Raw genomic sequence first — 21,489 nt, forward strand, 5'->3', positions numbered from 1 at the left:
CCCCCCTCCTGGTGGTAATAGCTCATCTTAAGTGATCGCTCTCCTTACAGGTTTCAGAGTAGCGTGTTAGTCTGTATTCGCAAAAAGAAAAGGAGGACTTGTGGCACCGTAGAGACTAACACATTTATTTGAGCAGAAGCTTTCGTGAGCTACAGCTCGCTTCAGTCGAAAGCTTCTGCTCAAATAAATGTGCTAGTCTCTAAGGTGCCACAAGTCCTCCTTTTCTTTTTGCGAATACAGACTAACACGGCTGCTACTCTGAAACCTGTCATTATGCAAGGCACTGTGTCTCTCACCCCCCCCCCCCCAGCGGTGCATGCTCTAACCTGTAATGGTGCTTGTTGCTCCACGTAATTAAATGGGAGGGAGGCAGTTCGCTGGCATAGGTACCTGTGTTGGTATGCGCCCCCCTCAAGGCCGTCCTTACCCGTGCGCAGCTGCGCGCTGCTCCAGCCCCTGCTCCGCTTCTTCTCCATGGTCCCCGCCCCCCACTCCACCCCTTCCCCAAAGCCCAGCTCCGCCCCCACTCCCCCGAGGACTCACCGGCGGCGGTAAGTGGAGCGACCCGGCCCTAGCCCGCTCCGCTCCCCTGGCTCCCAGCCGCTCCGCCGGTGAGTGCTGGGGGGGGGGCGGTTCCCCCTGCCCCCCAAGGCTGGGAGCCAGGGGAGCAGAGCGGAGCAGGCCGGGGCCGGGTCGCTCCACTTACCGGCGCCCCGTGAGTTGCGGGGTCGGCCTGGCTGCCCTGCACTCATCGGGCGGCAGGAAGTGCAGCGACCCGGCTCCGCTCCGCTCCGCTGGCTCGTGCGGGGGGGGTGGCTTCCCCCAAGCCAGCCCCCTCTCCGCCCCGGAGGCCTGGGGCCCCCCACAACCCCCCGCTAGGGACAGTCCTGGCCCCAGTGGCGGGGAACCCCTGGAGCAGAATGTACATTTACAAGAATTCGCAGCTGCTGCAGCTGGTTTCGGCTGGTTTCTAATTTCTACTACCTGCCAAGGACTCAAGCCCGGGATTTCGGCTCTTCTTAACCCCCCAAATCACTACCCTGCCCGGAGCTTCCCCTCCTCTGGTTTGGAGAAGCTACAGGGCTCCTGCGGGTTCTTTTTCAACAGCGAAGCGCCACGCCAAGGACCAGAGAGAGACTTAACAAAAAACACCCCCCCCCGGGTCCGCGCTCCGGGTCTTGAGTCTCCATGAATTCCAAAGAGTGACGCTCCACGGCCCCACCTCCTGCCGCTGGGGCGGGGCGGGGGGGGGGAGAGGAAGTGGTGATATAATTAGCATATGCCAATGCTATTGGCTCGTTCCCGCGCTGTTTTACATAGGCCCGCCTCTTCCCCCCCCCCCTCCCCACTCCCTTTTTCGGCTGGCTGGCTGGGTTTTGCGGTCTAGGGCTGCCTGCTTGTGCAGTGCAGGGACCGGCGGCGGCGAGAAGGGACCATTTAAACACTTATTTTTCCGGCGTTCTTCCGCCGCCCGGCTGGGAGCGGGGCTGCCCCGGTGCGCGGGCCGGGAAGAGGCTTTGGCAGGCACAGCAAAGTAGCGAGTGGGCTCTGTCTCGTCTTTCCATTCCCCCTCTGGTTTCCTGCGGGTGCAGCATGAAGTGCAGCTATGGCAAGGCGAGGTAAGACAGTGGTGAGGACGCTGGAAGATTTGACCCTGGATTCTGGTTATGGTGGTGCTGCGGACTCAGTCCGGTCCTCCAACTTGTCCCTGTGCTGTTCGGATTCCCACCCGGTTTACCCCTATGGAGGAAACGGCTGGCAGCATCTAGCTGACTCCATGCACAGTAGGCACAACAGCTTTGACACTGTCAACACGGTCCTGGTGGAAGACTCCGAGGTGCTGGACTGCTCGGGGCAGCAGTGCTCCAGGCTGCTGCCTGACCTTGAGGAGGTCCCCTGGACTCTGGAGGAGGTGGAGGCGCTGCTCCTGCTGCGGCAGCGGGAGCCCCGCGGGCCGGCGGCCAGCCCCGCCCGAGATGCCCAGGCCAAGCTCTCCACCTTGGTCAGCCGGGCGCTGATCCGGATTGCCAAGGAGGCTCAGCGGCTGAGCCTGCGGTTTGCCAAGTGCACCAAGTACGAGATCCAGAGCGCCATGGAGATCGTCCTGGACTGGACGCTGGCCTCCAGCTGCACGGCGGCCGCCCTGGGCGCCCTCTCCCTCTACAACATGAGCAGCAGCGGCGGGGACCGCTTCAGCCGGGGCAAATCCACCCGCTGCGGGCTCACCTTCTCGGTGGGCAAGTTCTACCGCTGGATGGTGGACAGCCGGGTGGCCGTGCGCATCCACGAGCACGCCGCCATCTACCTGACCGCCTGCCTGGAGAGCCTCTTCCGAGACATCTACGGGCGGGTGATGGCGGGGGGCAGCGCCTCGGCCCACCCCCACCCCAACCGGGGCTCGGGCTCCGGCTCCGGCTCGGCCGCCGCCGCCGCTGGCGCGGAGAAGGACAAGGAGGGCGGCGGCGGCGGCGAAGCGCCCAAGTTTACGGTGGAGTCTCTGGAGCAGACCGTCAACAACGACGCGGAGCTGTGGGGCTTGCTGCAGCCCTACCAGCACCTCGTCTGCGGGAAGAACGCCGGCGGTGAGTGCGCGGGCTGTGCCCACCTGTGGGGCCCGGGGTGGGGCGTGAGGGGCTGCCCCCCTCCCCACGTGCCCTCCCGTGAGTGTGGGGGGGGGGCGTGAGGGGCTGCCCCCCTCCCCACGTGCCCTCCCGTGAGTGTGGGGGGGGGCGTGAGGGGCTGCCCCCCTCCCCACGTGCCCTCCCGTGAGTGTGTGGGGGGGGCGTGAGGGGCTGCCCCCCTCCCCACGTGCCCTCCCGTGAGTGTGGGGGGGGGGCGTGAGGGGCTGCCCCCCTCCCCACGTGCCCTCCCGTGAGTGTGGGGGGGGGGCGTGAGGGGCTGCCCCCCTCCCCACGTGCCCTCCCGTGAGTGTGGGGGGGGGGGCGTGAGGGGCTGCCCCCCTCCCCACGTGCCCTCCCGTGAGTGTGGGGGGGGGCGTGAGGGGCTGCCCCCCTCCCCACGTGCCCTCCCGTGAGTGTGGGGGGGGCGTGAGGGGCTTCCCTCCTCCCCACGTGCCCTCCCGTGAGTGTGGGGGGGGCGTGAGGGGCTTCCCTCCTCCCCACGTGCCCTCCCGTGAGTGTGGGGGGGGCGTGAGGGGCTTCCCTCCTCCCCACGTGCCCTCCTCTGTGTGTGTGTGTGGGGGGCTTTAGGGGCTGCCCCCTCCCTCGTGCCCTCCTCTGTGTGTGTGGGGGGGGCTTTAGGGGCTGCTCCTCTCCCTCGTGCCCTCCTCTGTGTGTGTGGGGGGGGCGATGGGGCTGCCCCCTTCCCCGCGTGCCCACCTGTGGGGCCAGCGTCGGGTGGCGGGCCTGGTGTGCTGCCCGCTCGGTGTCAGTGCAGCGGGAGGGGGAAGGAGGGTTATAGTCTGTGACCCCCTGGAATGCCAGCGGGGCGGGGGGCCCCTGGCCACCGAGGCCGTTCTTGTGCCCCTCGAAGTTGGCGCTGGGAGCAGACTGTGTGGCGAGTATTGTCGGGAACCAGCCCCAAATGCGCGCGAATGTTGCGCATTTTGACCCTTTTCTGCTTCTTTTTTTTTTATTTGGATGAAGTATCAGCTGTAGCCAAGCAACCAACCAAAAATCCCTTCTGCGACCCGCAGCCGCTGGCGGGCGTGGGGCCCCCTCGCTGCGCCCAGACCCGCGTACTTTCCGCGCGGGCCCCGGGAGCCGCAGTTTTGCGCATCTGGAGTGGGAAGGCTGGTCCGGGAAGCCAGGACTCCCTCTCGGGACGGGCTGAGCATCTGTAGTGAGTGGGAGCTGCGGATGCTCAGCATCTCCCAGGATCTGGCCCTTGGGGAGCATCGAGAGCCTACACACCCCCGGCGCGTCTAGGGAGCGCAGATGGCTGCACTTTGCGGGGTAGCTAAGCCCCGTCCTGCAGCCCTCAGGGTCTCAACTCCAGCCGGCGAAGTGCGCCCGCCGGAGGGTTGCACACTCAGGCTGAGGCTGTTGGTAATTACCCTGCGGGCTGCTGCCCTCCCGCTTGCTGCGCCTTCTGCAGGTCGAGCTGGAGGTGTTTTCCATCCTATTGTGTCGGATCGGCTTTTGCTCCTTGTACATTTGGTGTCAAGCCGTTTCTACCTTAATACAGAATTTTAGCGGGACACGAGGAGACTGTAAATCGGGGCTAGAAAGAGCCTTCATCGTGCACTCTCTCTTTCCCCCCCCCCGCCCGCCCCCAGCCGTCTGTATGGAGTACCATGCCGCAAGTGTCTGCGGCGGGCTAAGGTTTCAGTCCGAGAGAGCTGTGTGGGTGGAAGACGAACAGGTCCTTCTGCATCACAAAAAAACGCGCGTCCGACCTCATTAAGGGTGGCGGGGAGCTGTCAGACAGCCCCGTGTAGCTCTCTTGGGGGTTCAGCGCTACTGTACCATATGGATGTGTGCGTCTCCGCTGCAGCCTGTCGCCAGCACAATGGAGACAGGAGAGGGGGTGGGAAGAGGGTCTTAGTGGCATTTTTGGGCATTATTTACAATGACATCCCTAATTAACTTTCTGGCACACGACTGATGGGTTGATTGAGCGGCTTGTGTGTGTGTGTGTGTGTGTTGGGGGTGGTGGTTTTGTTTTTCTTTCCTTTTTTTTTTTTTTTTTTTTTTAGGGGCTTCTCAAAATGGTTGGGTTTCAGCGACGCTTGAGTTATAGACACACGCTTCAAAGCTTCAATTTTCCACAGGAAATGGTACAAGCGTAACTGAACACTGGAAAATGAAATAAAACTTTATTTCATATGCGGTGGTTTGGCCAGAGACTGCGTGGTTGGAGCTCAGATGCAGTCTTTCTGGGCAGATTTCATTCATGTTGCTGCTTGTTTACTGAAAGCTTGACACAGATGCAACACGATGATGCATCAACTTCCTGGGGATTTTTTTATTTATTTATTTTTTTTAGGAGGTGTCCAACGTTTTAATGGTTTAGCTCTCATTTAATAAAACCCCGGTCCCTGGAATTGAAACTTCTTCTATTGTCAGCTAACCTATATTCATAGCTTTAGGGAAAATGCAACATATCTATGATATGTTTAGTGGACTCAAACTGAAATTGTTTTTCTCTTTTACTCACACTCACTCTCTTTATTAACCTAAAGGAAAATATGTATACAGCTGAGATGTAAAATACTGTTTTGAAAACAAGAAACTGAGTTCAGCTTTTGTCATGTCTATAATTTAAGTCTAAGTTACTATAGCCCAACCATTGCTTTATGCATGATTACCTGTTTTGAGACATCCTTTCTGCCAGAAAGGATCTAGAGGAATGCAATACAGAGGCAAAACAAGGGGGTAGATCCCCAGCTGATGTAAATTGTCATAGCTGCATCTGTGTCATCTTTCCCTTATGGATCACCTCCACAAACTGATCTGCCCTAAGAGCTTTATTTAGCCTTAAATCAGAATTTCTTTGCTGTTAATGGGTTGTGTCTCATGATCCTTATGCTTTATTTTAACACAGTTTATGTGTGCATGCATGGGTTCTCTTTAATGGTGTTACTGCCGTGTTTTTTCCTTTAGTCACATTATTGTGCCTGTATATTTCAGATGGCACCGTTTTTCATTTCTGATGTTGCAGTGTTGTCCCTACAGACCTGTATTGAGTCTTTCATTTTGTAACTCCCATTGTAGCACCTCTGTGGATTTAAATTAACTTCATTCATGACCCTCATTCATCTCCTTTTCTGACTTTGAGTTTTTCATCTCCATTTTGTTTGTTGCTTTACCTAGAATTACCTCATTTGTGGCTCAGTCCTACGTCAAGCAAAACTCTCTGCCATCAGTTGCAATCTTGCCTGAGTAAAGATGCTAGGATCAGACCTTAACTAGTTCATCTTGCTTTGCCTTTGCCTCTTCCTCTAGGCTCCATCCCCTGCATCTCAGTCCTCTACATGTAAATGACTTAGTTCTTTATAGTCTTATAATTTACACTTTGGTATACTATCTTAGTGGAGATTTTGAATGTGCAAGGAATGCAAAATCAGGCCCTATGTTGGTGTAGGATATCTTTTATTTTCGTCGAATCATAGAAATGTAGGGCTGGAAGAGACCTTGGGAGACCAAGCACCCTGTGCTGAGGCTGAGGCAGGACCAAGTAGACCTAGACCATCCCTGGCAGGTGTTTGTCCAACCTGTTCTTAAAAAAACTCCAATAATGGGGATTCCACAACCTCCCTTGGAAGCCTGTTCCAGAGCTTAACTACCTTTATGGTTACTAAGTTTTTCCTAATATCTAACCTAAATCTCCCTTGCTGCAGATTAGGCACATTACTTGTTTTATCTTTAGGGGACATGGAGGAAAAACTCGTCTCTGTCCTCTATAACAGCTCTTAACATATTTGAAGATTGTTATTAGGTCCCCGCTTAGTCGTCTTTTCTCAAAAAACTGGGCATGTTTAGTCTTAACCTTTCCTCATAGGTCAGGTTTTCTAAACCTTTTGTTATTTTTGTTGCTATCCTCTGGAGTCTCTCCAATTTATCCACCTTTTCCCTAAAGTGTATTGCCCAGAACCAGACACAGTACTGCAGCTAAGGCCTCACCTGTGCCGAATAGTGGGACAATTACCTCCTGTGTGTTACATACAACACTCCTGTTAATACAGGATATTAGCCTTTTCCACAACTGCATCACATTGTTCACTCACATTCAATTTGTGATCCGCTATAACTCCCAGATCATTTTCAGTTGTACTACCCCCGAGGCAGTTATTCTTTGTTTTGTAGTTATGCGTTTAATTTTTCCTACCTAAGTTAAGTACTTTGCACTTACTTTTATTAAATTTCATTGTGTTGATTTCAGACTAATATCATTTTGAATTCTATTCCTGTCCTCCAAGTGCTTGCAAACCCTCCGAGTTTGAGATTATGGGCAAATTTTGTAAGCATGCTCTCCACTCTCTTATCCAAGTCATTAATTAAAACATTGAATAATACGGGAGTCAGGACTGGCCCCTTTGGACCTCACTAGATATACCCTCCCAGTTTAACTGTGAACCATTGATAAATACTCATTGAGTACAGCCTTTCAACCAGTTTTTCACCCATTTTATAGTAATTTCATCCAGATCACGTTTCCCTAGTTTGCTTATGAGATTGTCTTGTGGAACTGTGTCAAATGCCTTACTAAAATAAAAAAAATATGTCATGTCATAGGTATTAAACCAGTTATTAGCTCTGATTCCCTGCTAAATAGAGGAACTACACTTTCCTTCATCTTTCTTTTGCTCCTAATTTATCTGAAAAACCTCTTCTTATCGCCTTGTATGTCCCTTACTAGGTGTAACTCATTTTGTGCCTTAGCCTTTCTGATTTGTCCCTATATGCTTATGCCATTCTTCTGTACTCCTTCTGATTTATTTCAAGTGCTCATTATGTGCTCGGAGCATTTTCACAACAATTAGTTATAAATGACTATAAAATGATTACATTCTTCTCCCCCACCTCTGAAGATTTGTTTAGTTGATTTAGTGATATAGCCCCATCACCATAATATCTAAGTGTCACAATCCTTCTGGAATTTATCCTCACAATACTTCTATAAGGGAGGGAAATATGATCTCTATTTCACAGATATGGAACAGAGAGATTCATAGTGATTTGTCCAAAGTTGTACAGCAAGCTTATGGTAGGACCCAAGAACTTCTGAAGGCACATCACTTGGTCCCCCTGTTCAGTGGCATAACCAGAAGACCATCTTTCCTCTGTACTCGCTGTGACGTTATTGACTTGAACTGGGTCCATATAGAACATTGTGGCAACCAAGGTCCTATAGTGGCACCACATCTTGTATAAAGGGGGTCAAATAAGGTGCCTAAAGACAAGGTTATGGTTTGCTGGTTATGATTATGCTATCTGTATGCATGGATCATTTTTGTATTTAAAGTTAGGGTATGTCTACACTTACTATTTAAAGCGCAAAAAGTCCCTTTTTTGCGCTAAAACTGTGGAAGCATCTACACTTGTTAATGACTTTTTGCGGTGAAACTCGGACGTTTCACTGCAAAAAGAAAAACACCTTCACAAGAGGCATACAGCTCTTACCGCTGTTCTTTTTGCACTACTGTGAAAGTAAAGACATGTTCTAGCAGTGTAAACACCCTTTGGCCTCCGGAGGATATCCCACAGTTCCAAAAGTAACCACTCTGGCCATCATCTCCACTGCTCTGATGCATGGAGGTCCACTCCTCCCCCTGTAAGCCCCGGGAAGTTTGAAGCTCCCTTTCCCTTTGTTTGTAGATGTGGCGGGGAAAGCAGCCAGACAGCAGAAGGTTTTAAAAAAATGCCACGAAGAAACCAGGAAGTAATGGGGCTCCTGAGACATGAAGCAGGGCAGCACGGGGCACTGAGGAGGGACCCAGAATGCCTTCCACTCACCCCCCAGCCATTCTCACAAGACCTGTTGAGAGAGCTGAACTGTGGGACAGCTGCCCTCAGGGCCGGCTCCAGCTTTTTTGCCGCCCCAAGCGGTGAAGGAAAAAAACAAAGCAAAAACCAAGCCTGGTTGAACTGCCGCCGAAGTCCTGCCGAAGAGGAAGAGAGGGACCGCCACCGAAGACTCGGATGTGCCGCCCTGATGACGGATGGAGTGCCACACCTTTCTATTGGCCGCCTCAGGCACCTACTTCCTTCGCTGGTGCCTGGAGCCGGCCCTGGCTGCCCTACAGTGCTGCTCTCATCCGCGATGGAAGTGCTGGTAGTGTAAACACTCTCTGATGCCTGAGGAATTGAGTGAGTACACAAACCAGCACTTTACTTTCACTGGTTCCCTATCACTGGTGAAATTTACAGCACAAAAACTCTGAATGTAGACATACCCTTATAATTATTGGCTCTATACTGTCTGTATTTCAAACTTATGCTATGCTTCTGGGTGACAACCCAGACAAATTAGTGTCAGCTGTGCCTCGACTGCTTGATTGCCCATTAAGGACCATCAGCTATACAACTGACCCATTGAAAGAAGGCAGATACACCTTGTGACTCAGCAAGGTATGCAGGGATATGCCTATGGACAGAACTCTAAGGTTTTTTTCTTGCCATGTGCCCGAATGCTTGTCTTTGGAACAAAGAAAGAGAGGCCACATGACAAGAGACTATAAAGACTGCTGCAGCTCCTCCATCTTGTCTTCAATCCTGCTTCATACTTCTGGAGGGACTTTGCTACAAACTGAAGATTTGAACAAAGGACTGAATGACCCATCCCAGCTGTGGATGTACTCCAGAGACTGGATTTGAGCCTGCAGTTTATTCTATCATTGCTACAAACCTGAACCAAGAACTTTGCCATTACTGTATGTAGTTGATTCCATTTAACCAATTCTAGCTCTCAGCTATATCTTTTTCCTTTTATGAATAAACAGCGTGATTTGAGAGTAAGATCTGATTTGTATATTGACCTGGGTCTGGGGCTTGGTCCTTTGGGATCAGGAGAACCTTTTTTCGTTTACTGGGGTATTGGTTTTCATATCTATTCACTCCATAACGAGTGGCACTGGTGGTGATACTGGGAAACTGGAGTGACTAAGGGAATTGCTTGTGACTTGTGGTTAGCCAGTGGGGTAAAACCAAAGTCTTCTCTGTTTGGCAGTTTTGGTTTGCTTTGGTGTGCCTTAAAGGTGAAAAAAACCCAGCCTTGCGCTGTAACTGCCTTGCTTGAAGCAATTTATCCTGAATTGGCACTCTCAGTTAGGTCCCACCAAGGGCAGCATCATTACACTCGCCACTTGATTTACAACCATAACAGTTGGGTACCGAACAATGCTCTCCCCACTCTTCCAGTCTACCCTCTCCAAATGCCCAGGAGATAATGTAGGGCGGGGTGGACAACCTGAGCCTGAGAAGGAGCCAGAATTTACAAATGTACATTGCCAAAGAACCACACTAATACATAAGCAGCCCCCCAATCAGCTCCCCCGTCTCGCTCCCAGCACCTCCCACCCAACTGCAGCCCACTGATCGCCTCCCCGCACCTCCTGATCAGCTGTTTTGTGATGTTCAGAAGGCTCTGGGGGTAAGGGGGAGGAGTGAGGGCATGGCAGGCACAAGGGAGGGTGCAGAAAGGGGTGGAGTGGGGTCAGGGCCTGTGGCAGAGCCAGAGGTTGAGCAGTGAGCACCTCCTGGCACAACGGAAAGTTGGCACCTGTAGCTCCAGCCCTGCAGTCGGTGCCTATACAAGGAGCCGCATATTAACTTCTGAAGAGCTGCCTGTGGCTCCAGAGCCACAGATAGGCCAACCCTGATGTAGGGTATATTGTATGTGAATGTTTCATAAATTGAGGCCCCAATTATACTGTCAGTGGCATGTGAATAACAGTTACACATGCATTGATCTGGGTGGGAGTAACAAATGCATAGAATGGTCCACCAGACCCTGATGGAATTTAATTCCAGAGTTAAGGACCCCTTGTGGGGAACACCTTACCAGCAGACCCAAGCCATGTGAATTATGGGACTCCAGACTTAGTGCCTTTGCTGATTGCAACTGTGGCAGTACCACTCAAGGAGGGAGGAATTCTCTGTGGCAGGCAGATCTCAAATCATTTAGGGTTTTATAGGTTCAAGTCCATACCTTAAATTTCACCTGGAAACAAAACAGGCAACCAGTGAAGATCACAGAACACCAATGTTTCTTCTTGCAAGAGGCTTGCTTGGATATCAAATTCTGCATCTGAATATGGAATGGTTGCAAGCTATGAGGAGGTTTTAAACTCTAAGGGGGGATAGAAATGGTGGAAAAGTGGCCTCAGGATTAGAGAGTCACAAATGACTCTTTCATGGCATTCCCCCATCTGTTGTGCCCACTGTTTACTCGCCACATCTGAGGATCCAGCCCAGTATTTTTAGCCATAGTTAGATCCTCAGCAGTTCCTGGATGTCCTAACACAATCTATGTTACAAAATAATCTTTTACCAATTGTGGTCACACCCCTTGAGTCATGGTGGCTGATATAGTCCTTGCCAGTTCTTCTACTTGCTTCCGCCAGTTGTTTCCTCCAATCCACTAGCCTTGTTGGGATTGAGTTCAGACAGCTACCTTCACCCAAGCAAACCTTGATCTTATACACAGGCTCATTCATTCTAGTGCACTGCTGGGTGAGAAATAATGGAGAGGTGGACTACATTGTAGCCTCCTCACTAACCTCAAATACATATATTTTACAGAAGGGGTGACAAAATGGAACTCTGCGATTCCCACAACAGAACCATTGGGGTAAATATGTACTGCCCTCTGCAATTGCAGCTGAGTTCATCTCTAGTTCTGTATTGCAACCCAATTACCTCAGAATTACTCTGTATTTTTTCTGGACAACTAGAAGTTTTAATTTAATGGCTGAATGAAAATTAACAACTTTACATCTGGCCTCTGGGATTTTGTTGGTACACAAATTTAAAAGCTCCATCAAACATCACACATGTTGTACTTCATAGTATGCACACACATCTTAAATTATTTTCCTTGGAATAGTGGGAAGAAAATATTGAAGATTCAGTAAAAGGCAGTAAAAAGTCTTTCTTTCTTTCAAGACTCTGAAGTCAGTGGAAAGGATCTCACTGACTTGATGGGCCTTTGATCAGGCATTTACTGTGCAACGTAGGAACCAAGGCCTTTATTTTCCATTTTCATAGGAAAACTCAAGGAAGGGGTAAAAATAGCCCAGTATTATCTAGGCTCCATCTGAACTAAACTGAGGATTGGTATTAGCTCTAGTCTATATAGTATAGTACAGTATATAGGGAATGGGTAGTAGTTTAGAAGCCCTCTAGTGTGTGTCCCTGTCTTCTATTGCAGAAGTCAATAGATCAAGGGTGGGCAAATTTTTTGGCCCGAGGGCCACATTGGGGTTGCAAAACTGTATGAAGGGCTGGGTAGGGAAGGCTGTGCCTCCCCAAACAGCCTGGCCCCTGCCCCCTCCCACTTCCCACACCCTGACTACCCCCCTCAGAACCCCCAACCCATCCAATCCCCCCTGCTGCTTGTCCCCTGACCGCCCCATCCTGGGACCTCCCACCCCCTATCCAACCTCCCCCACCCCGCTCCCTATCCCCTGAATGCCCCCCCGACCCCTATCCACACCTGCCCCCGGACAGGACCCCACCCCCTATCCAATGTCCCCTGTTTCCGTCCCCAGACTGCCCCCTGAGAGCCCCCCCCCGGACTCCCATGCCTATCCAATATATGTATTTATGTAGCTAAGCCTTGTTTTCTTGTAGTTATTAAATGCAGCCATTTATGTGGCTTCTTTATATTTTTAATGTTGCATAGAGATCAAAGACACAGCAAATTGAAGAAAAACTGGGGTTAGGATGGGATTGGCTAATGTGCGGTAATGAGCCCTGATCTAACATTGACCTCTTTTCCTAATCTAGGCAAACTCTGGAGACTGAAAAGCAGATCGCAGACGGTAGTAAACTTGTATAGTTTAACTAGGCATGTTAAAGTTTAAAATTATTATATAAATAAGGTATTATCTGACTTAATTGTAAATGCTTTGTTATTGTCTCTGTTGTATTGCTTCTGGTATTGCCATTAAGATATTAAGGGTGTAGGTGCATTGTAAAAATAAATCTGAAACTTCGTTTGAGCTGCCATCTAATGTGACATCAGAATATTTAGGGACAGATAAAGACCAGTCTTGACTAACAGGCCTTTTCTTTTTCCTTGCTTTTAATTCCAATTCCACCATCATAGTTTTTTCCCATGCTGCAGTATCCTCCTCATTTGCTAGGAAAAAACCTAAGCATCTTTTGGTCTTATTTATACTCCTTGTTTCAGATAGTCTCCTGTTACCTTTTTCCCCCCATACATTTCCTTCTATTTGAGTTCTCTATTCAGAGGCTGAAATTTGTAGTGGGATAATGTATGACTCCCACTTTTCTTATGTCCTCTTTATCAACGGCTGTGTATGAAAAATCTCACTGCTGTGCTCCCATTGATCTCCGTAGGGAAGTAGCTCTGAATTCTAATGATGGCAATGTAAGGGTCAACATTAATTTGGTCACTGCTGATTTTTTTTAATAGAAACATCCAGCTGCTTTGGATTGTGGATTGAGTTTAAATAAAGTACTAGTGCTGTTTCCCTCCAATCTTGCTCTCCACCTCTTGCATCAGCACCTACTTGCACTCCTCCTCTCTTCCCAGCTTCAGCACCTTTCCAATTCCTTCCACTTACACCATCACCAGTACCATGTCATAGTCTCACACCCAGTCCCAGCACCAAACTGAACTCACAACCTCACCACCAGTGCATTTCTCCATACATCACTTTACGGCACGCCTCTGCATGTGGAAGGTTTCAACTGAGGAAAGAATATTAGAAAAACAATCACATGCAGAATATTTTTTCCCCTTGTTTTTTTTCTACGTTCTGTTTCTGGCCAAAAGAGATTAATTCAGCCTATCGTGTAATGATCTATACATATAATTACCATGCAGCCAATAAATATTTCAAGATATTTTTAAAATGTACAGATGCAGTCAAAAGTAAACTCAATATAATCTGCATAATTGGTTACATGTACTGTTACTTCAGTGGAGGTGTTCAATTGAACCATCTGAAAAGGTGTACTTTCCACAGAAGTACATCAGCTGAAGCATCAGTTCTGAAAACTGCTTCTATGCTGGTCTTTCATGGATTCCTGAGAAGAAATATTCTTTAGCAGTGGGACAAGCTTGCTTGACTTTTGTTTGATAGTTACATTTCTTTAAATTTGCCATGATTTTCCGCCCCCCCCCCCCCCCCCCAAGAATGGAGAAATCTGTGTTGTGGGCTCAGAAAAACATAATTTGGTGTGTAATCGCTCATTATACATTCTATAAAGTCAAACTAGTTTTCTATGAAATTAGAGATAGGAGGGTATTGAACAAATGCAATGAATCAATGAGAGGCTTGGTTTATTTTCACATGGGTAGAATGAGGTGAGGTATATGTTATTACAGCAGCTTGGAAACAAGGAGCCATTATGTATGTTTGTCAATTTAGTAGCATGGATGTATAACAAACACCTACTGTAGTAGCTTGCTGGGGTGGTGGAGACTTGCTTTAGTTTTATTTTAATAAACATTTCACTTTGAATTGACTTGGTGTTTAATTGTGTTTCCAAGTGTGTACACACTTGGATTGGAATCCTTGATTTCTTAAATGTTGGGTCTAGATTTCCTTTCCACAATGGCTTCTGGCTTATGAACAAAGCATGCAACGTTGTCCACATTTGGTTTTGTTGTTAGTGTGTTTAAAGAAGCTTCCTAATTCTAGCAACATTGATTTAAAGACCATCAGGGCAAATACCCTCAGACATGCACATGTGGCTCCCGTTGGTTTCTGAGGCAGCTACATTCGCATGTCCAAGGCCAGAATTTAGCTTTAACAAATCGGAGAGGTGGGACTTCTTGTCACTGTTATTAGAGAGGTGTCAATCATGCTGCTGTTGCCATTCTTTTGAGTTTATTTTGATTCATGCACTCACTCCATACTAAGCAGCACCTGTGCTTTGCTCTAATTGCTCCTGGACACATTTTGAAAAGTATAATAATAGACTACTCCAGTAACACTCTGTTCAACTGATAATAAGCATATATTATAACCTAGCAGTTGCAAACATGTTTAAGATCTTTACAAACTCCCACCAGAGTTCTCCCAGCACCTGGCAGCTTGGGAAAAGAAACGAGCCTTTGTAATATCATTTAAAGGTTAATTTTTGTAAAACAGGGACAATTTCAGATGGGAATATGGATCAGAGCAAATTGCAAGGCTGAGGGACCCACAGAGAGAGGAGTTGCCTCCTCTCTCTGTGGCAGAGCGGCAAAAGGAGGCTTTCAGACAAGTAGGTTCTGGGCTATTTAGGGCCAGTTAAGTATACTGTGTTAATGTCATTCAGTCAAGATTACCTGTTTGTTAAACATCCTGGGCCATTTTGGTAATACTGAGTAAATCTGTAAAAAAAAAAAAAAAAATAAAAAAAAAAAATCCATTGGGCCAAACTCTGTCATCCTTAATTGACTTCAGTGGGAGTATTGTTCGATTTGAGGACTAAATAATTTGACCCTGACTTCATTGGCATTAGTCCAGACTTTCATGAACATAACTGAATTCAGAATTTGGATCTTTATATACTTACAGTTGAGTCAATAATAGATATTTTCAGTAATTCTGACTTTTTAAAAAAAATCCTAAAATATGGAAGCAGAAGAAACAAACACTGTATTCTTCTAGTGGTTGGTGGATGAAAGCAAAGTTCTAATGAAGGGTCTATGCTGCAAGTTTTGTTTGAAGTTGGAGTGTCAGCTAGAAGTTAGTGAGTGTAACTGAGCCAGGAAGGAGGGGGAATACTCTGAGGCTGGCAAATTCAGGGTCTGATCCTATAGACTTTACTAGTGTGAGCATTCCCATTGGTTTTACTGGAATTATTTCCATAATAGTAGCAGGACTGGGCTCTAAATGAGCAGAGAAAAGGGAATTCCAGAGGAAATTAAAGAAGGGGGCCACAGGACCCTTTCAAGGGAACAGAGAATCTGAATAAATTGTCCATGAACAGAAGGGAGAGGTAAATAACCCTGGGAGAGTGTCTGGGTATTTAAAGGTACTATGCTTTTAAATCCCATTACTGTAAAATTTTGCTTACTCAGATATAACCAGGAAGGTAGGGTGGAGAGGCATCCCAGCAACGGCTACAGTGAATAAACTTGAATGGTCCTGAAGAATCCTCCAATTATCAATTTAATTGATCCTTTACTGGATAGCAGGGAGTTTTGGATATAGTGCCTTTTATGTATTGTATTTGGCTATTTTGGAGTGTATTTAGGCTGTGGAACCAAGCACCATGATCTTAACTACGCAAACGCTTGTAAATAGGAATCAAGCACAAGAATGAAGGGGAGAGATAATGGAGCCTTCTGTAGAGAAGGAAGCAGGGACTAAATGCTCCTGCTTCTCTGGAACCTGGAAACAGAAGAGCTGGTAAGAAGTGAGGGTGGAATAAGCCCCTGACTGAGGGGGCATTTTCAAATATCTGAGAGACTGTGTAAGACTTACAAATTCTTCAGCTGGAGGGTGCTGAATTGTTCACCAAAAGAAGGAAGGAGGAACATTAGAAGTGAGATTCATCTCAGGTGGGTGACTGCAATAAGCAGTGCAGAGAAAGCTGGGAAGCTTTTACAACATTGCATACAATAGTTTCCAACATATCACAGAAATGAATAACTTTACTGAAGCATATGAGTTATTCTTTTGAGGCTTATTGCAAAATGAATGAAAATAGTAATAGTTTTTGTTCTCAGAAAAGCTATTATTTCAGTTAATGTCTATACATTAACTGTTATAAACATCAATATTTGTTAAAATTTTCCTAGTGCTATTTGTTTTTTCACTTCTCTAAAGCAGATTTTCTTTAAAGTTACACATACAATATATTCCAAATGTACTGTATATGAACTCTATCCTCACTTGGCTAAAATTTCCATTGACTTCAATGGGAATGTTGTCTGTGTAAGCCAGCAGGATTTAGCTCCAATATTGGATAATAAATTAAAGGGACAGTGAGTCAAATTTAGCCCCAAATTTAGATTTTGTAAAAATAAACTTTTGTAAAACCTCAAGATTAATAATAACGTTGACATGAAAATTGTTTTTAATTCCAACAAAAAGGGCTCTTTGCAGTGTTGTTGTGATCTCAACATTGTGCTAAAAACTGTGAAGTGAAACTGACTAGAAATGGAATGCAAAGCACACTGAAACTGCCTCACCTATTTTCACTGGCCAATTTAGGAAACATTACAGATAATCAGGCAGCATATATTTTGGGGAGTAAATTAGATTTTAAAAATAAGAGTTCAGTTTTAGTGATCTGGTATGTTCTTAGTAAGAACAATGGATTTTTTTAAAATTTGATTTTTTTAACCTACAAGAAATAACCAAAAAAAACCCAACCCCCCAAAAAACAAACCCTAGTTAGGGACCTGCCATAATTTTATGTTGCTATCAATTTATAATCCAGAATTCCTGTATATTACTATACTCACAAAATGTTGCCTTTTGCATTTGGTTAGGTTTGGCTAATGAAAACAATCCTGCGAGCTGATAAATATAGAAACTGACTCTAGGAATGTTCAAAATATTTTTATTGCTTGCAGTACCTAACCTAGATAATATTCATAGACTCATAGAAATGTAGGACTGGAAGGAACTCAATAGGTCATCTATTCCAGTCCCCTGCTATGAGGCAGGACTAAGTACTATTTAGACCATCCCTGACAGGTGTTTGTCTATCCTAGTCTTTAAATCTTCCAGTGTTTAACTACCCTGACAGTTAGGAAGTTTTTCCTAATGTCTAACCTAAATCTCCCATGCTGCAGTTTAAGGCCATTACTTCTTGTCCTGTCCTCAGTGGATAAGCCAAACAATTTATCACTCTCCTATTTTATAACAAACTTTTTTATATTTGAAGACTGTTAAGTTCCCCCTCAGTCTTCTCCAAACTAAACAAACCTAATTTTGTCTATCTTTCCTCAGTGGTAATATTTTCTAGACCTTTAATCATTTTTATTTCTCTCCTCTGGACTTTCTCCAGTTTGTCTGCATCTATCCCAAAGTGTAATGCCCAGAACTGGACACAGTACTCTAGTTGAGGCCTTATCAGTGCTGAGCAGAGTATAAGAATGAATTTTTGTGTTTTGCTTACAACTTTCCTGTTAGTACATCCCAGAATGATGTTTGCTCTTTTTGCAACAGTATTACATTGCTGATTCATATTTAGTTTGTGATCCACTATAACCCCCAGATCCTTTTCTGCAGTACTACTTCCTAGGCAGTCATTTCCCATTTTGTATTTGTGCAAAGTGTAGTCTCTAAGGTGCCCCCAGTACTCCTTTTCTTTTTTGCGAATACAGACTAACACGGCTGCTACTCTGAAACCTGTTACTTTGCATTTGTCCTTATTGAATTTCATCCTGTTTACTTCAGGTCATTTGTCCAGTCTGTCAAGATCATTTTGAATTCTAATCCTGCTCTCCAAAGCACTTTAAACTGCTCTCTGCTTGGTATTGTCTGCAGACTTTATAAGTGTACTCTCTGTGCCATTATCCATATCGTAAGATATTGAACAGAACTGGCCCAAGGACAGATCCCTGCAGGATCCCACTCAATGTGCTCTTCCAGCTTGACTGTGAACCACTGATAACTTCTCTCTGAGTACTATTTTCCAACCGATTGGACTGTATGCCTCAGTCACTTCCAGCCAGGCTGTTGTAGTGAAATGCATACTTACTGGAGACTAAAGGATTAGCTGGCCGAAGCTGTGTCCAGAAGAGATTTAGTTGATGATAGTGGATTGGAGAAAGAGACCAGATTACTTGGGTTAGCAAGATTTTATTGTCACCTTGATTACAGGTATCCATTTGCTACCTTCATCATTGTGTCACACGCTGAGTTGCTCCTGGATGCACGGGTAGGGCTGAGTCCCAGAGCACTTTTCTTTCATCTGTGGTAGGCACAAAGAGTGCAGTCTTTTCGTTTGGGTGCTGACCTTGCTACAACTATCCATGCCTTTTGTCATCTCAGGGTTAGGTTACTGTAATGCACTCTACCGCAGGCTATGTATCGAGACCATTTGGGAATTGAATCAGAATGCGGCTGCCTGCTTATTAGCTGTGTGTCATGCAGACAGCAGTTTATGCCAGTGCTCCACAATCTGCACTGGCTACAAACTGGTGTCTGGTGGAGTTCAAGGTTTTGGTTTTAACTTATACAATCCAAAAGAGCTGCGATAGCTGTGATTGAGGGAGCCCCAGCTCAAACCCCTCCCTTAATTTGAATGAGAGGGGGCTTTGCCATTGCTCCCTCCTTTGGTCCACTAGAGTCTGGATTTGTGAAGCCTCTGGGAATACTGTAAAGCTATTCATATGTGGGGAGAAGGGGCTTGATTGGTTGAGGATGTGATGGGTTTGTTGCTGCTGGGTGGGTGATCTGTCAAGGGAATTCTCATGGAATGATCTGATGTTGTTGATCTGAAAGGTATATGAATATTCATAGAATCATAGGACTGGAAGGGACCTTGAGCGGTCATCTAATCCAGTTCCCTGCACTCAAGGCAGGACTAAGTATTATCTAGACCATCCCTGACAGGTGTTTGTCCAACCTGCTCTTAAAAATCTCCAATGATGGAGTTTCCACAACCTCCCTAGGCAATTTATTCCAGTGCTTAACCACCCTGACAGTTAGGAAGTTCTTCCTCATGTCCAACCTAAATCTCCCTTGCCGCAATTTAAGCCCATTGTTTCTTGTCCTATCCTCAGAGGTTAAGAAAAACAATTTTTCTCCCTCCTCCTTGTAACAACCTTTTATGTACTTGAAAGCTGTTATGTCCCCCCTCAGTCTTCTCTTCTCTAGACAAACAAACCCAATTTTTTTCAATCTTCCCTATCGGTCATGTTTTCTAGACCTTTAATAATTTTTGTTGCTCTTCTCTGGACTTTCTCCCAGTTTGTCCATATCTTTTTCTGAAATGTGGCTCCCAGAACTGGACACAGTACTCCACATGAGGCCTAATCAGTACGGAGTATAGCAGAAGAATGACTTCTTGTGTCTTGCTTAGAACGATCCTGCTAATGCATTCCAGAATGATGTTCGCTTTTTTTGCAACAGTGTTACGCTGTTGATTCATACTTAGCTTGTGATCCACTATGACCCCCAGATCCCTTTCCGCAGTACTCCTTCCTAGGCAGTCGTTTCCCATTTTGTATGTGTGCAACTGATTGGTCCTTCCTAAATGGAGTACTTTGCATTTGTCCTTATTGAATTTCATTCTGTTTACTTCAGACCATTTCTCCAGTTTGTCCAGATCATTTTGAATTATAATCTTATTCTCCAAACCCTCCCATCTTGGCATCGTCCACAAACTTTATAAGTCTACTCTCTGTCATTATGTAAATCATTGATGAAGCTATTGAACAGAAATGGACCCAGAATTGATCCCTGCGGGACCCCACTTGTTATGCCCTTCCAGCATGACTTGAACCACTGCTAACTACTCTCTGGGATTGGTTATCAGATGGTTTGACATGATTTGTTCTTGACAAATCCATGCTGTTACTTATCACCTTATTATCTTCTAGGTGTTTGCAAACTGATTGCTTACTTATTTGCTCTGTTATTTTTCCAGGTACAGAAGTTAAGATGACTGGTCTGTAATTCCCTAGGTCGTCCTTATTTTCTTTTTTATAGATTGGAATTATATTTGCCCTTTTCCAGTCTTCTGGAATCGCTCCCATCTTCCATGACTTTTTAAAGATAATCGCTAATGGCTCAGATATCTCCTCAGTCATCTCCTTGAGTATTGTTAGTTTTAAATTTAGTTATGGTTCCATTGTCTTGAGATTGTCATAAAACATCAAACCAAACAGAGAAATACTGTTCTGGCATGAGAAAGGTAAGTGTAAGCGGGGGAATAGTCCTGCTATTGTGGGGAACTTTCCTGGCTTCTGCACTACCCCCGTGAAGTGGGCTAGTGAAAGGATCTGAGTCCTCGCTCCCACTTCGTTTACCCAGTGGCCTCCCTGCCTTTGAGGACTCCCCTTCCACTCTCCTGTCTGATAGAGTCCTCGTAACCCCAACAAGGCTGGGCCCAGCATTCCTGGGGGGCTCGACCCCCAACCCTGCTGTGGTCACCTAGGACAGGGGCTAGAGTGTCCCCACTCTGGGGTACTCTCTCTGCACTGGGCACTTCTCTGACCCACTGACCAATACAATTTAAAGCAAATGCAAGTTATTTAATCAACAATTAATTTTAAAATGAATAAGGAAAAATGGGAAAGGTTAAAGGAAACACATCAACCCGCTCTGTGGCAGGGAACATCACAAACAGTGTCTCTGGAACGTCTGGGCAGTTCACAGTCTGTTCCTTGTAAGTCCCAAGCCACCTTCTCAGGCCCTGGCTTTGCTGCAGGGATGCTGTGGGTTGGATACTTGCTTTGGTGGAGGCCACAAGCTCTAGGTGGCAGGGACCTTCTTCCCAGCGTTGCCCCCACCCTGTCGGGGTTACCAGTCCCCCTCCGAGTCTGGCATGCAGAGCCTCCTGGCTGAGGCATCCTCCTGTGTTGGGCCCACTGCCCAGGGTCCCCCCTCGCTCTCTCCAGCTGCTCACGACACCCAGCTCCGGACTGGTCCAGCTCCAGCTCCACTCTACCTCAGCACGGCTGCTGCTCTGCCTCCAGCTCCCTGGGCTGCTTCTCTGGTCCCTCTGGCTCTAATTGCTGCATCTCTGCTCCCAGGACAGGTCTGCTCTGCAGGCTGCTTCTGTGACTCTGCTCCCAGCACTGACCTGCTTCGTCGGCTGCTTTTCTAGCTTCTCTGGCTCTGGTTGCTGCAGCTCTCCTACCAGGGCAAGTCTGCTCTCTCTGGGCTGAGCCTCTGGCTTTGGGGGTGCAGCTCTGCTCCCCGGGCAGGGTCTGCTCTCT

The 21,489-nt window shown here is 47.0% G+C and overlaps 1 protein-coding gene across 1 annotated transcript in view; it reads left to right on the forward strand.

Moving 5' to 3' along the window:
- The first annotated feature begins 527 nt into the window (after positions 1–527).
- BTBD11 (BTB domain containing 11) overlaps positions 528–21,489 on the forward strand; it is a 269,640-nt gene continuing 248,678 nt past the window's right edge. The window contains exon 1 of the mRNA XM_038403493.2: positions 528–2,582. Coding sequence (XP_038259421.1) covers positions 1,607–2,582 — 976 coding nt within the window. The 5' untranslated portion in view covers positions 528–1,606. The remainder of the gene's footprint in view (positions 2,583–21,489) is intronic.

Source organism: Dermochelys coriacea, chromosome 1, assembly GCF_009764565.3.
Source record: "Dermochelys coriacea isolate rDerCor1 chromosome 1, rDerCor1.pri.v4, whole genome shotgun sequence".
Lineage (NCBI taxonomy): Eukaryota > Metazoa > Chordata > Testudines > Dermochelyidae > Dermochelys > Dermochelys coriacea.